We start from the raw sequence: 15,063 nt of genomic DNA on the forward strand, positions 1-15,063 counted from the left end.
AGGTCAATTATGAACAAATTCTTATTTACAATGACGGCCTGGCAAGAACAAATGAATAGGCCTAAATTTAATAGGCCAGAAAATGTAATAGTCCTAATAATCACTGAGCCACCATTTTCCTTCTGGCTCCATTGCTATGATCTGCGCTGAGAGAAGGGCTCTTAGAGTTGGCTTATTTCTTTCACATAAGGCCTGTTAAGGGGATTGCTTTAACTAAATATGAATATATGAACACAGAGATGCGTCATGCCCATTGAAACATAAGGGCACGTGCCTCCTCATAGTATTTTCGTTATAGCTTAAAGATACTGTGTGTGATATAGCTGTTATAGATGATAGATGTGATATGTGCCCATAGCTTTTTACATTCAAATAAACTCACAGAGAATAGAGATGGCAAATCCAATACTTTTTTTCACGGTTGGATAAATATACTTTGTTTCCTTTAGTGTCATGGCCATCATAAATGGGTGACTACGTGGGTGACTTTGGCTACAGAACTAGAACGTCACCCTAATCCCTCCTGTCCTCCTTCAGCTGTCTTTTGACTCATAATAAGACATTAAGATGACTTTGTGACGTATGATTCAGTGGTGTTGTGACTGCCTAAACACCTACGCTTTCCTATCCTTCACTGGGCATTGGTTTAAGTGTGATCGAACAAATGACTGAGCCGATCCTCAACCTTTTCCCTTTGTTTCACTTAACAATTACAACCCATCACACAACCCGGTACTGCCACACAGAGCAATTTAACTGAGAGAATACTGACATTATAATCAGGAAAATTAAAAACACAAATTGTGACTTAACTGTAAACATATGGAAAAAAAACGATTCATAACACTATCTAAATTAAACAATGTTATCACCATTCTATAAAAATCAAGAAAGCTTCCCAGAATACCCTCAGATTCTATTTACAATCTTTTTACCATGACTATCAAAATCATGCAGAGGATTATATTTACATTTTGAGTCTTCATACCATGACTATCAAAATCATGCAATTCGTTTAATCCTTGATGATGTCACTCTCATTAAAAAAGTAAATAATGATTTGTCAATCACATTTATACATACAGTACCAGTCAAAAGTTTGGACACACCTACTAATTCAAGGGTTTTTCTTTATTTTTTACTATTTTCCACATTGTAGAATAATAGTGAAGACATCAAAACTATGAAATAACATGTAGTAACCCAAAAAAGTGCTATACAAGTAAAAATATATTTTTGATTTTTGATTCTTCAAAGGACCCACCCTTTGACTTGATGACAGCTTTGCACACTCTTGGCATTCTCTCAACCAGATTCACCTGGAATGATTTTCCAACAGTCTTGAAGGAGTTCCCACATACAGTGGGGAAAAAAGTATTTAGTCAGCCACCAATTGTGCAAGTTCTCCCACTTAAAAAGATGAGAGAGGCCTGTAATTTTCATCATAGAAAATCAACTATGTCAACTATGACAGACAAATTGAGGAAAAAAAATCCAGAAAATCACATTGTAGGATTTTTTATGAATTTATTTGCAAATTATGGTGGAAAATAAGTATTTGGTCACCTACAGACAAGCAAGATTTCTGGCTCTCACAGACCTGTAACTTCTTCTTTAAGAGGCTCCTCTGTCCTCCACTCGTTACCTGTATTAATGGCACCTGTTTGAACTTGTTATCAGTATAAAAGACACCTGTCCACAACCTCTTACAGTCACACTCCAAACTCCGCTATGGCCAAGACCAAAGAGCTGTCAAAGGACACCAGAAACAAAATTGTAGACCTGCACCAGGCTGGGAAGACTGAATCTGCAATAGGTAAGCAGCTTGGTTTGAAGAAATCAACTGTGGGAGCAATTATTAGGAAATGGAAGACATACAAGACCACTGATAATCTCCCTCGATCTGGGGGTCCACGCAAGATCTCACCCCGTGGGGTCAAAATGATCACAAGAACGGTGAGCAAAAATCCCAGAACCACACGGGGGGGACCTAGTGAATGACCTGCAGAGAGCTGGGACCAAAGTAACAAAGCCTACCATCAGTAACACACTACGCCGCCAGGGACTCAAATCCTGCAGTGCCAGACGTGTCCCCCTGCTTAAGCCAGTACATGTCCAGGCCCGTCTGAAGTTTGCTAGAGTGCATTTGGATGATCCAGAAGAGGATTGGGAGAATGTCATATGGTCAGATGAAACCAAAATATAACTTTTTGGTAAAAACTCAACTCGTCGTGTTTGGAGGACAAAGAATGCTGAGTTGCATCCAAAGAACACCATACCTACTGTGAAGCATGGGGGTGGAAACATCATGCTTTGGGGCTGTTTTTCTGTAAAGGGACCAGGACGACTGATCCGTGTAAAGGAAATAATGAATGGGGCCATGTATCGTGAGATTTTGAGTGAAAACCTCCTTCCATCAGCAAGGGCATTGAATATGAAACGTGGCTGGGTCTTTCAGCATGACAATGATCCCAAACACACCGCCCGGGCAACGAAGGAGTGGCTTCGTAAGAAGCATTTCAAGGTCCTGGAGTGGCCTAGCCAGTCTCCAGATCTCAACCCCATAGAAAATCTTTGGAGGGAGTTGAAAGTCCGTGTTGCCCAGCGACAGCCCCCAAAACATCACTGCTCTAGAGGAGATCTGCATGGAGGAATGGGCCAAAATACCAGCAACAGTGTGTGAAAACCTTGTGAAGACTTATCGAAAACGTTTGACCTGTGTCATTGCCAACAAAGGGTATATAACAAAGTATTGAGAAACTTTTGTTATTGACCAAATACTTATTTTCCACCATAATTTGCAAATAAATTCCTAAAAAATCCTACAATGTGATTTTCTGGATTTTTTTCCCTCATTTTGTCTGTCATAGTTGACGTGTACCTATGATGAAAATTACAGGCCTCTCTCATCTTTTTAAGTGGGAGAACTTGCACAATTGGTGGCTGACTAAATACTTTTTTTCCCCACTGTATGCTGAGCACTTGTTGGCTGCTTTTCCTTCACTCTGCGGTCCAACTCATCCCAAACCATCTTAATTGGGCTGTGGTCGGGTTATTTTGGAGGCCAGGTCATCTGATGCAGCACTCCATCACTCTCCTTCTTGGTCAAATAGCCCTTACACAGCCTGGAGGTGTGTTGGGTCATTGTCCTGTTGAAAAACAAATGATAGTCCCACTAAGCGCAAACCAGATGGAATGACGTATCACTGCAGAATATTGTGGTAGCCATGCTGGTTAAATGTGCCTTCAATTCTAAATAAATCACAGACAGCGTCAACAGCAAAGCACCCCCACACCATCACCCCTCCTCCTCCATGCTTCACGGTGGGAACCACACATGCAGAGATCATCCGTTCACCTACTCTGCATCTCACAAAGACACAGCGTTTGGAACCAAACATTACATTTACATTTTACATTTTAGTCATTTAGCAGACGCTCTTATCCAGAGCAACTTACAGTTAGTGAATGCATACATGTTTTTTTGTTTGTTTTATTAATATATAATTGTTTCATACTGGCCCCCCGTGGGAAACGAACCCACATCCCTGCCGGCCAAACCCTCCCCTATCTTGGACGACGCTGGACCAATTGTGCACCGCCCATGGGTCTCCCAGTCGCGGCCGGCTGCGACAGAGCCTGGACTCGAACCAGGATCTCTAGTGGCACAGCTAGCACTGCGATGCAGTGCCTTAGACCACTGCGCCACTCGGGAGTCAAACATCTCACATTTGGACTCATCAGACCAAAGGACAGATTTCCACCGGTCTAATGTCCATTGCTCGTGTTTCTTGGCCCAAGCAAGTCTCTTCTTCTTATTGGTGTCCATTAGTAGTGGTTTCTTTGCAGCAATTCGACCATGAAGGCCTGATTCACACAGTCTCCTCTGAAAAGTTGATGTTGAGATGTGTCTGTTACTTGAACTTTGTGAAGCATTTATTTGGGATGCAATTTCTGAGGCTGGTAACTCTAATGAACTTATCCTCTGCAGCAGAGGTAACTCTGGTTCTTCCTTTCCTGTGGCGGTCCCCATGAGAGCCAGTTTCATCATAGCGCTTGATGGTTTTTGCGACTGCACTTGAAGATACGTTCAAAGTTCTTGAAATGTTCCGTATTGACTGACCTTCATGTCTTAAAGTAATGATGGGCTGTCGTTTCTGTTTGCTTATTTGAGCTGTTCTTGCTATAATATGGACTTGGTCTTTTACCAAATAGGGCTATCTTCCGTATCTCCCTACCTTGTCACAACACAACTGATTGGCTCAAACGCATTAAGAAGGAAATAAATTCCACAAATTAAACTTTTAACAAGGCACACCTGTTAATTGAAATGCATTCCAGGTGACTACCTCATGAAGCTGGTTGAGAGAATGCCAAGAGTGTGCAAAGCTATCATCAAGGCAAAGGGTGGCTATTTGAAGAATCTCAAATATAAAATATATTTTGATTTGTTTAATACTTTTTTGGTTACTACATGATTCCATATGTGTTATTTCATAGTTTTGATATCTTCACTATTATTCTACAATGTAGAAAATAGTAAAAATAAAGAAAAACCCTGGAATGAGTAGTTGTGTCCAAACTTTTGACTGGTACTATATGTATATGCTATGCTACCATTCAACAAACATACATTCAACATAAATTAACAGACATTTGAAAAATAATATTTATACAAATGAAAGGGCATACTCCCAGTAAGTAAAATGCCAGGTGAAGGTTGTTTTGTCCATTGGTCATGAGTCATATCCAACATGTTACAATGAAACATTTGCATTTAGAGTCTGCATTAACTGTAATTGAAAAGATGTTGTCTGAAGGTCAAACACATAACCACGGAACAACGTCAACCCACCATGGTTGATTTTTTGACAAAGCCACAACATTGTTGCTGTGAAGTACATAAAATGCTCAAATAGGGTTTGTCTGCATTTACTTTGTTTACAAACATTGGAGTGAAACATGCTTATATTTTAGTTCTGATGGGGTACTACAGTTAAACTAAGCTCATGAGTTGAACTAAGCTCATGGTGATCTTAGGCTTGCTCGGCCATTTCATGAAGCTCCCGACGAACAGTTCTTGTGCTGATGACGTTGCTTCCAGAGGCAGTTTGGAACTCTTTAGTGAGTGTTGCAACTGAGGACAGACGATTTTTACGTGCTACGCACTTCAGCACTCGGCGGTCCCGTTCTGTGAGCTTGTGTTGCCTACCACTTCGCGGCTGAGCCCTTGTTGCTCCTAGACGTTTCCACTTCACAATAACAGCATTTACAGTTGACCGGGGCAGCTCTAGCAGGGCAGAAATTTGACGAACTGACTTGTTGGAAAGGTAGCATACTATGACGGTGCCACGTTGAAAGTCACTGAGCTCTTCAGTACGGGCCATTCTACTGCCAATGTTTATCTATGTAGATTGCATGGCTGTGTGCTCGATTTTATACACCTGTCAGAAACGGGTGTGGCTGAAATAGCTGAATTCACTCATTTGAAAGGGGTGTCCACATACTTTTGTATATATAGTGTATCATACATTTAAAAGTCCAAAGATGGATGGAGCCAAAGCAGATTGCTAACCATCATTCATTGTTCTGAGGCGTCATGTTTGTGCAACCATAACACAACTGGAAAATACAAACATACCATAGTTGATTTTTGAAAGAGTCACATCATTGTTGCAGTGACGTACAGAAAATGTTCTGTTCCATGCAACAGCTAAACATCATTGATTGTTGTGAGGCATCGTGTCTGTGCAACCATAGCACAACTGGAAAATGCCCAGGGGAAGAACCGTAAGGTCACGGACACAAAGCCAGTGTCCATGGACTCACATTCAGATGGAAGGATAGCTTCTTAGTTGTTTCATAATCAGACCTCTCCAATATGGGACTGTGTCTGGACATGGACGATCTTGAGCAGAGGACCAGGCAGGCCTAAGACTTTCTCACTGAGAGAACATAGTCTACTCTAGCGCTGAGTGTGGCAGCTCCCACAATACCACAGCAATAACGCCATCGCCACATTTAGATAACAGAGTGAGTCTTTTCTACCAGTTTGAGGGCCTGGTGCATCCCGGCGGCAGACAGCCTGCGGTTGATGTTACGGTAGCGGCAACGCAGCAGGTTGCTGTAGGTGGTCCTCAGGTCCCTGTTGAAGAAGGCGTAGATAAACGGGTTGAGGAGGGAGTTGGCGTAGCCCAGCCACAGCAGGGTCCTCTCCACCCACAAGGGCACACAGCTAGGGCAGTCCACCCTGCAGATGAAGGGTCTGGCCGTAGAGAGCAGGAAGAATGGCATCCAGCAGACGCTGAAGGCCCCTACCACGATCCCCAGGGTGGCCGCTGCCTTCTGCTCCCGCTTGAAGATGGACATGTTCCTCCGGTTGCTCCTCATGAGGCGCGAGAATCGCGTGCACTCCTCCACCTCCCTGTGGAGCCTCAGGGCGGCCGACACACAGTCCACGCTCTCCTCCTCCTCCTCCTGCTCCTCCATGGCCTCCTCCTCTACCCCCCGCGCCTCCTCCTCCTCCCCGACCCGCGGGAAGCCTGTGATGGTGTGTTTGGCGGCGCTGAGCTTGGCGGCGCGGTAGATGCGGTAGTACATAATGAGCATGACGGACACGGGGATGTAGAACGCCACTGAGGTGGAGTAGATGGTGTAACCAAAGTCCTGGCTGATCAGACACACCTTGTTGTCGTTGACGTTCTGGGCCCAGCCGAAGAGGGGGGGCAGGGTGATGGAGGCGGAGAGGAGCCACACGGACACCACCATCTTGGCCATGCAACAGCCATTCTGCCTCACAGGATAGGTCAGGGGCTTGGTTATGCCCAGGTACCTCAGAACGAACAACAAAAAAGCATATCATTAATTAGCTGCTAAACATAAGCTGTTTATACATTCAGAACATACTAACTGTACATACATTGCATGAACAGCAAACAACTTCCAACAGAAAACAAACACTGGGGAGTTATTCACCCCCAAAATAACTATTAGCAATTATAATAAGACACTGTATAACAATATTATTATAACGTAGCCTGCTACTAGGGCTAAGCTATACTATCTTTTCAAAGGAGAATGGAATTCCGAACTCCTTAAGTGTTTTGTTCTGTTTTATGACAGGGTAGAAGCAGAAGCAGAGAGACAGTAGAGGGACCGGCAAAAATGCTTATTGGCTCATGCGGGGGATCGAACTGCAGGGGGTAAATATATGGCTTTGGAGGCAAGCGTGTTACCCACTTAATTCACTATGAAAATATCGATGTTAATTTGTTTATTTATTCTTTATTTAATTTAGTAGCCCACACCAATTGGTGCCGAGCCCGTATGGGCTTATAAAACACGATTACATCAAGTACCTGTGCACAAAACACTAAACAGAAATGTAGGACTCAATTTAACAACTAAATGCATAATTAACAATCATAACAAAACGGCTTTCACCTTGTCACACTACACAAACAATACACGTGTCCTTCGATGTAGGTAAAAGGCGTTGGAATTACACTTACCTGTCTATGCTAATTACGCACAACGTCATTATGGATGCAGTGCAACACATCACGTCCATGGCGATAAAAACATTGCAGAAGACTTGGCCAAAAACCCATTGCCCCCCAATAAGGTCCGTTATACTGACAAACGGCATAACTGCCAGCGCGATTGAAAGGTCGGCAACCGCCAGAGACACGATCAGATAGTTGGACGGCTGCCGCAACTTCTTCACAAAGCACACCGAAATCACCACCAGCAAGTTCCCGCAGATAGTTAACAGCGTGAGCATGGTGAGTAACCCTCCAATAAATACCTTCTCCATCTTGTCGTAGTTCAGAATTTGCTCACCACACCGAGTGCCATTCTCCATCAGCAGAGTTGAAGACTGCGAAGTGGCGGAGACTGCCTCCGTCGCCTCTTGCGCAATCTTCAGCAAGTGTGCAACGAGCGCCTCCGAAATCATGTTTGTTGCGCCGGGCTCTTTCGCTCTCTCCATCACGTAAGATTTCATGTTGCTGTTGTTGAAAGTTCTATCTGCATTCACGACCATGCTGGTTGGTTTTTATGCATGAACTTGCAACCCCGTAAAATGACATAGCCGGCCTACGCACAGGTGTGCATGTGTGATGTAAATGACTAATCTGCATCGTCCGCCTAGAGCGCACATTCATAAATGTCAGAAACACGCAAATTGCTCTATTTTGAGGACATTATTCATAACGCAAGCCGCGAGTATGTATCAAAAACGACCTTAATTAAAATGTTTCTCTGCGAACATCTCGCACCTCTGGACGCGCCACCGAGAAATAACAGCTCCCGAGGGCATGTCATTGCCTAACTGATTGACAAGTGACGTCAGGAACACCTAGAATATTGGAGTCATACCAAATGTATTTCTGATTTATTCAAATACCTTCGTTGGCAACTAAATCAGCTGTAATAGACTTACAGAGTAGGTCGAATAATTGTAGGCGACAATATGGCCACAATAGCATCATTTGAGATAAAAATTAAAAATTAAAAAAAGAAATGCATATATATTGTAGTAAACATTATTGGAGCAGGTAGCTAGCAGGAGAACGCTGGTGTCAGAAAGTGGGATGGAGCCGGTGATGGGATGGAGCCGGTGATGGCCGGAGCCGGTGATGGGCATGGAGCCGGTGATGGGCATGGTGTATACATGTGAGGGACTTGGTATAGAGAGGGTGGGGACAGCTCACCTGAAGGAAGGAAGGCGGTAATGTAGCGACTTTAACCCAACACCTAGCGACCTTGTCAACAGGTTCGGACCTCTTGTCGTAACGGTTAAGATGTTGGCTTGACAGTCGCTCGACCCAGGTTCGAGTCCCAGTCAGAGTTGCCCCCCCCGCCCCCCGAATTCGTTTCAATAGATCAATAGTTAGGCATATGTAATGGCAGCGGCAGTAGCCTCGAGGTTACCAGTTTCAATATACTACATACTGCTGTTGTGCCCTTGAGCAAGGCACTTGACCCCTAAGGGCTCCAGTGGCACAGCCCCTGTGCTGCTCCCAGGCTGTGGTCTATGTGTGTGTGTCAACTTGGGTACTGGAACAGTGAAAATGAATAATACCATGCAAATGTACCAATAAATCAAGTATGTTATTGTAATCTTATCGACACCTGTTCCCGGGATCACAGCTAAGTATGTCATGGTGCCGTCATGTATTGAAGTGGGTTTATCTGTCCTGTATTATTCATGACTAAAGAAGGCACCAGGGCCCAGTCTTTTCAAAACCTTTTCAATCTGGTTCAGAATTATGTAATCCTCTTTTTTGCCTTCCAGGATCAGATCGATCTGGCTGTTTTTCAGCCTTTTTTTCAGAAAATAATTAGATACCACAATATGAAGATCACAGAATCTGGATTGTCAGTGGTTTGAACGGGCCTCGCCATCTACTGGACAGGTTGTGGTATTACTTCTACACGGTCGTAGGGAAACCGATGAGGGAACTACATGAATAAAGATGCCTTGATTAAAAATAATAGAGCCTGTATATCACTTAGAAGTCAGTAGATGCATTTATTTGAAACTTCTAAATATAACAAATCAAATCAAGTCACGTTTTATTGGTCTTGTACACATATTTTGTAGATGTTATCGCAGGTGAAGCAAAATGCTTATGTTTCTAGCTCAAACAGTGGAGAAATACCGAACAAAACACACACATCTTTGGTTACTATGGTGGCATTATTTATATGCACGCGGGCAGCCTCTGTTTTGAAACCATTGGACTCAGTATTCCACTCAGCGATACGTTTTATCACTGGGACGGTTTTAGGACTCATCATTGTATTCTGTACAAAATGTGGGACGGACCTCTGCAGACTTGCAGAAACTTCCTCTGTACATAACTTCATTGATTACATTTAGACTCACACATTACCAAACCCTTCTCAGGGATGGTTAACTCTGGGAGATCCCTTTGGTCTCCACAGAATTTGTCTTATGTCTGGAACAATTATGCAGAATTCCTTGCCGTTAGATATTCTGGTGCCTTTCAGGCATTTTTAAATGATTAATTGGACACTTTTATGTTACAGAATCCGATTGCTTTTCTTAAACATGTTTAATGTTGTGTATTGTATTGTGTTTTATTATAGTGTGTTTTATTTGTAATGGATACGGAGAGCTGTTGTGTTTTATTTTATATAATTTGTTTAATTTTTTCTCTCCACATTTTGTTACGTTACAGCCTTATTCTAAAATGGATTAAATCGTTTTTCCCCCCTCATCCATCTACACACAATACCCCATCATGACAAAGCAAAAACAGGTTTTTAGATTTTTTTGCAAATGTATTAAAAATAAAAAACTGAAATATCACATTTACATAAGTATTCAGACACTTTACTCAGTACTCGGTTGAAGCACCTTTGGCAGCGATTACAGCCTCACATCTTCTTGGGTATGACCCTACAAGCTTGGCACACCTGTATTTGGGGAGTTTCTCCCATTCTTCTCTGCAGATCCTCTCAAGCTCTGTCAGGTTGGATGGGGAGTGTTGCTGCACAGCTATTTTCAGGTCTCTCCAGAGATATTTGATCGGGTGGAAGTCCGGGCTCTGCCTGGGCCACTCAAGGACATTCAGAGACTTGTCCCGAAGAATGATGGAGGCCACTGTGTTCTCGGGGACCTTAAATGCTGCAGACATTTTTTGGTACCTTTCCCCAGATCTGTGCCTCAACACAATCCTGTCTCGGACCTCTACGGACAATTCCTTCGACCTCATGGCTTGGTTTTTGCTCTGACATGCACTGTCAACTGTGGGACCTTATATAGACAGGTGTGTGCCTTTCCAAATCATGTCCAATCAATTGAATTTACCACAGGTGGACTCCAATCAAGTTGTAGAAACATCTCAAGGATGATCAATGGAAATAGGATGCATCTGTGCTCAATTTCGAGTCTCATAGTAAAGGGTCTGAATACTTATGTAAATAAGGTAGTTCTGTTTTTTATTTTTCATAAATGAGCCCAACATGACTAAAAATCTGTTTTCGATTTGTCATTATGGGTTGTTGTGTGTAGATTGTTGAGGACATTTTTTGAATTTAATCCATTTTAGAATAAGGCTGTAACGTAACAAAATGTGGAAAAAAAGTCAAGGGGTCTGAATACTTTCCGAATTTACTGTATATACACTATTTTCAGAGGAAACCTGGAACATCTCCCAGTCTATGTGATCAAAACGATCTTGAAGCATAGATTCCGATTGGTCATACCAACTACTGACCACATGCCTATACTGCAGTCAGTTTAACATTATGAACCTTTGGATTGTAGTGACGTTTACATGTCTTGGTTGTAGTGCCTGTCTAAATCCACCCTGAAGCCACCATTCTAGTGGGATCAAGTCTTGATCATCAATATATAATCCTGATTTTCGGCATCACAACTATCGTAATCACTACCTTTGAGTTTTGAAAAACGCAAAAACAACATTGGATTACCAAATCCTTATCCCTATCCAGAGGAACAGAATCTTATTTTTTTCCGTTTTGAAAACCCCAATTCTAACATTTAAGCCGATCTGATTGCCTAAATCTGATCAGATAACTTTAGAAACACTGGGTCCTGGGCATCCGGTCAGTGTTAAGTCAAATCGGCCAATTTCTCACAATACCGAAGATCAGGGAAATATGTAGAGGCTTTTTTGTTGTTGTCACTTTTCAATACTTTTCCTTGAGAAGCACAAAACTATGAATCAGGGGTTTATCATCAGATATAGGCAATGTGACTATGGACCATTGAGCAGAATACTTTTTGTACAGAATGTTACAATAGCACCACCGTGTGGCCTTATTGGGTACTGTATTTGTCCTCGTGGCAAAGCAGTGACTAACTTCCGTCTTTAGCTCAACGTCTTTTGAAGACTGATGATTAGACTCAAGCGAACCATCATCTTCAATTGTAATACACTGTAATCACTCCTGCCGTGTTGGCTGGGGCTGCAGAGCAGAGCATCTTCCCAAATAAGATGACAAGTTAACGCTATATCAGCTGTTAACATTGTTACATTGGACCTTTTCACATTGTTACAAGTATTACTTACATAGGACCTTGATATGGCAACTTTCACGAGCTTGAACAGTAGGCTAAAGAGCTGTTGACACATTACGAGTTTTTAATAGAGAAAATAACCACACATAATAATTGTACTGTATATAATTGTAATGTTATTCTCATGTGAGCAATTGGAATACTAAATGGCCTGTCAAATGTTATAGCATGTTTCAAATAAAAAAATGTAACATTTGCTTTTAATTATACACTGCACCAAAATATAAACGCAACATGTAAAGTGCTGGTCCCATGTTTCATGAGCTGAACTAAAAGATCCCAGACATTTTTCAGACGCACAAAAACATTATTTCTCTCTCATTTTGCACACAAATTTGTTTACATCACTGTTAGTGAGCATTTTATCCTTTGTCAAGATAATCCATCCACCTGACAGGTGTGGCATATCAAGAAGCTGATTAAACAGCATGATCATTACACAGGTGCACCTTGTTCTTGGGACAATAAAAGGCCACTCTAAAATGTGCAGTTTTGTCACACAATACAATGCCACAGATGTCTCAAGTTTTGAAGGAGTGTGCAATTGGCATGCTGACTACAGGAATGTCCACCAGAGCTGTTGCCAGATAATTGTATGTTCATTTATCTACCATAAGCCGCCTCCAACGTCGTTTTAGAGAATTTGGCAGTACGTCCAACCTGCCTCACAACCGCAGACCACGTATAACCACGCCAGCCAAGGACCTCCACATCCAGCTTCTCCACCTGCGGGATCGTCTGAGACCAGCCACCCGGACAACTGATGAAACTGTGGGTTTGCACAACCAAATAATTTCTGCACAAACTGTCAGAAACCGTCTCAGGGAAGCTCATCTACATGCTCGTCATCCTTACCAGGGTCTTGACATGACTGCAGTTCTGCGTCGTAACCGACTTCAGTGGGCAAATGCTCACCTTCGATCGTCACTGGCATGCTGGAGAAGTATGCTCTTCACAGATGAATCCCAGTTTCAACTGTACCAGGCAGATGGCAGATGGCGTCGTGTGGGCGAGCTGTTTGCTGATGTCAACGTTGTGAACAGTGTGCCCCATGGTGGCGGTGGGGTTATATGCTATGGGCAGGCATAAGCTACGGACAATGACGAACACAATTGCATTTTATCGATGGCAATTTGAATGCACAGAGATACCGTGAAGAGATCCTGAGGCTCATTGTCGTGCCATTCATCCGCCGCATGATAATGCACGGCCCCATGTCGCAAGAATTTGTACACAATTCCTGGGAGCTGAAAATGTCCCAGTTCTCCCATGGCCTGAATACTCACCAGACATGTCACCCATTGAGCATGTTTGGGATGCTCCGGATCGACGTGTACGACAGCGTGTTCCAGTTCCCGCCAATATCCAGCAGCTTCGCACAGCCAATGAAGAGGAGTGGGACAACATTTCACAGGCCACAATCAACAGCCTGATCAACTCTATGTGAAGGAGATGTCTCACTGCATGAGGCAAATGACGGTCACACCAGATACTGACTGGTTTTCTGATCCACGCCCCTACCTTTTTTATTTAGGGTACTGTATCTGTGACCAACAGACACATATCTGTATTACCAGTCTTGTGAAATCCACAGATTAGGGCCTAATGAATTTACTTCCTCATATGAACTGTAACTCAGTAAAATCTTTGAAATTGTTGCATGTTGCGTTTATATTTTTGTTCCGTATAGTTTATAGGCCAAACCGCTCAGAGGTTTTCATGAGAAGACTGATTTTCGGGATGTCTCATGGTCTGACAAACACCGCTGTAGCTCGGCCACCTTCCACTGGAGGATGTGGTGGATTGAGACGCAGCCCTTGCAAAAAAACAGATATCTCTAGTTTAAACTGACGGATTTTGATGGGGATTATTTTATTATGTTAATTAGATTGACCCACGGGTGCGTCAATAGACTCTTAAGGATGAACACGCTTAAATTACGAGAGTACACAGTCCTTGTGAGGACTTTCCATGTATTGGTCTTTCAAACACATGGAAACCATGTTTGATTTATTTGATACCATTCCTCTAATTCCACTCCAGCCATTACCATGAGCCCGTCCTCCCCAAACCTCCTGTAGTAGGTAATTCCCCATGCTTCGACTACTCAGCCCCCCTCACACGTCCGGGCCGCCATCCCACTTCTGACACCAGTGTAGCAAACGGCGGAGCAGGGAACAAAGCGAACCTGGGTCGCTGGCGTGAAAGGCCAACACCCTACGCATCACGTCAATAGGGTTAACCGACTTGGTGGGAATTGTGACGTGGCTCATATAGCGAGGATCGCTACAATACAAACATTTAAATAAATAAACAAACAACTGATTGAAATACTAAATGAACGCTACTTAAAAATACATCGCTTAATTACTGTGTAGTTAAATTATCTCACAAACTAGGGCATAGAGAGGTTTTGGACTGGAACAGCTTCACTCATGAACCCGAGTAGCCTTAGTCTATTATTTACACAAGTGTATGAACAACAGGTAGGCCTGCAAGGCTATTCCACTATTCTGAATATTTGACTGTACTGTCTGTGTTCACAGTAGGACTACAGCAAAACAATCCACAATAACCCATACACACAAAAAATGTATGCACGCATGACTGTAAGTCGCTTTGGATAAAAGCGTCTGCTAAATGGCATATTATGTTTATTATTATAACCGGGCCTAATTATACATAGATATTCTGACAATCATATCAACCTCACACCAGACCAGTGTACCCAGACCATTACTGACAAATGTAAAAAAATTAAAATGTCATGAACAATCCGAACACTGTTTGACCTGGTGGTATAGTTTCAGTGCCAGAACAAAACAAGATAATGTCCCAACACCCAAAGATGCACGCAGACAGTTTCGTCGTGATGTAGGCTACAAAGTAGCAACAACCCACCCTTCAACTCTGACCCACTGACACATGCACTGGTGAAAACAAAGCTTCATGCTCCACCTGTGAAAAGGTTAGGGTGGGGAATAACA

General features: G+C 42.8%; 1 protein-coding gene across 1 annotated transcript; it reads right to left on the reverse strand.

Annotated features, from left to right (window-relative positions):
* Positions 1-6,021: 6,021 nt before the first annotated feature.
* LOC121547886 (5-hydroxytryptamine receptor 7-like) lies at positions 6,022-7,957 on the reverse strand. Its single transcript, XM_041859311.1, has 2 exons — positions 7,512-7,957; positions 6,022-6,832 (listed from the first exon to the last, which is right to left on the reverse strand). The coding sequence occupies exons 1-2, from the start codon at positions 7,955-7,957 to the stop codon at positions 6,022-6,024; spliced, it is 1,257 nt and encodes a 418-aa protein (XP_041715245.1).
* Between the last annotated feature and the right edge of the window lie 7,106 nt (positions 7,958-15,063).

This window comes from Coregonus clupeaformis, unplaced genomic scaffold, assembly GCF_020615455.1.
Source record: "Coregonus clupeaformis isolate EN_2021a unplaced genomic scaffold, ASM2061545v1 scaf1180, whole genome shotgun sequence".
Classification (NCBI taxonomy): Eukaryota; Metazoa; Chordata; class Actinopteri; order Salmoniformes; family Salmonidae; genus Coregonus; species Coregonus clupeaformis.

Bases quoted from the DNA above. Each gene is read 5' to 3' on its own strand.
- LOC121547886 (XM_041859311.1), bottom strand. From the start codon at position 7,957: ATGATTTCGGAGGCGCTCGTTGCACACTTGCTGAAGATTGCGCAAGAG. The intron at 6,833-7,511 runs GTAAGTGTAATT...GTTCGTTCTGAG, and splicing joins TGCGTAATTAGCATAGACAG to GTACCTGGGCATAACCAAGC.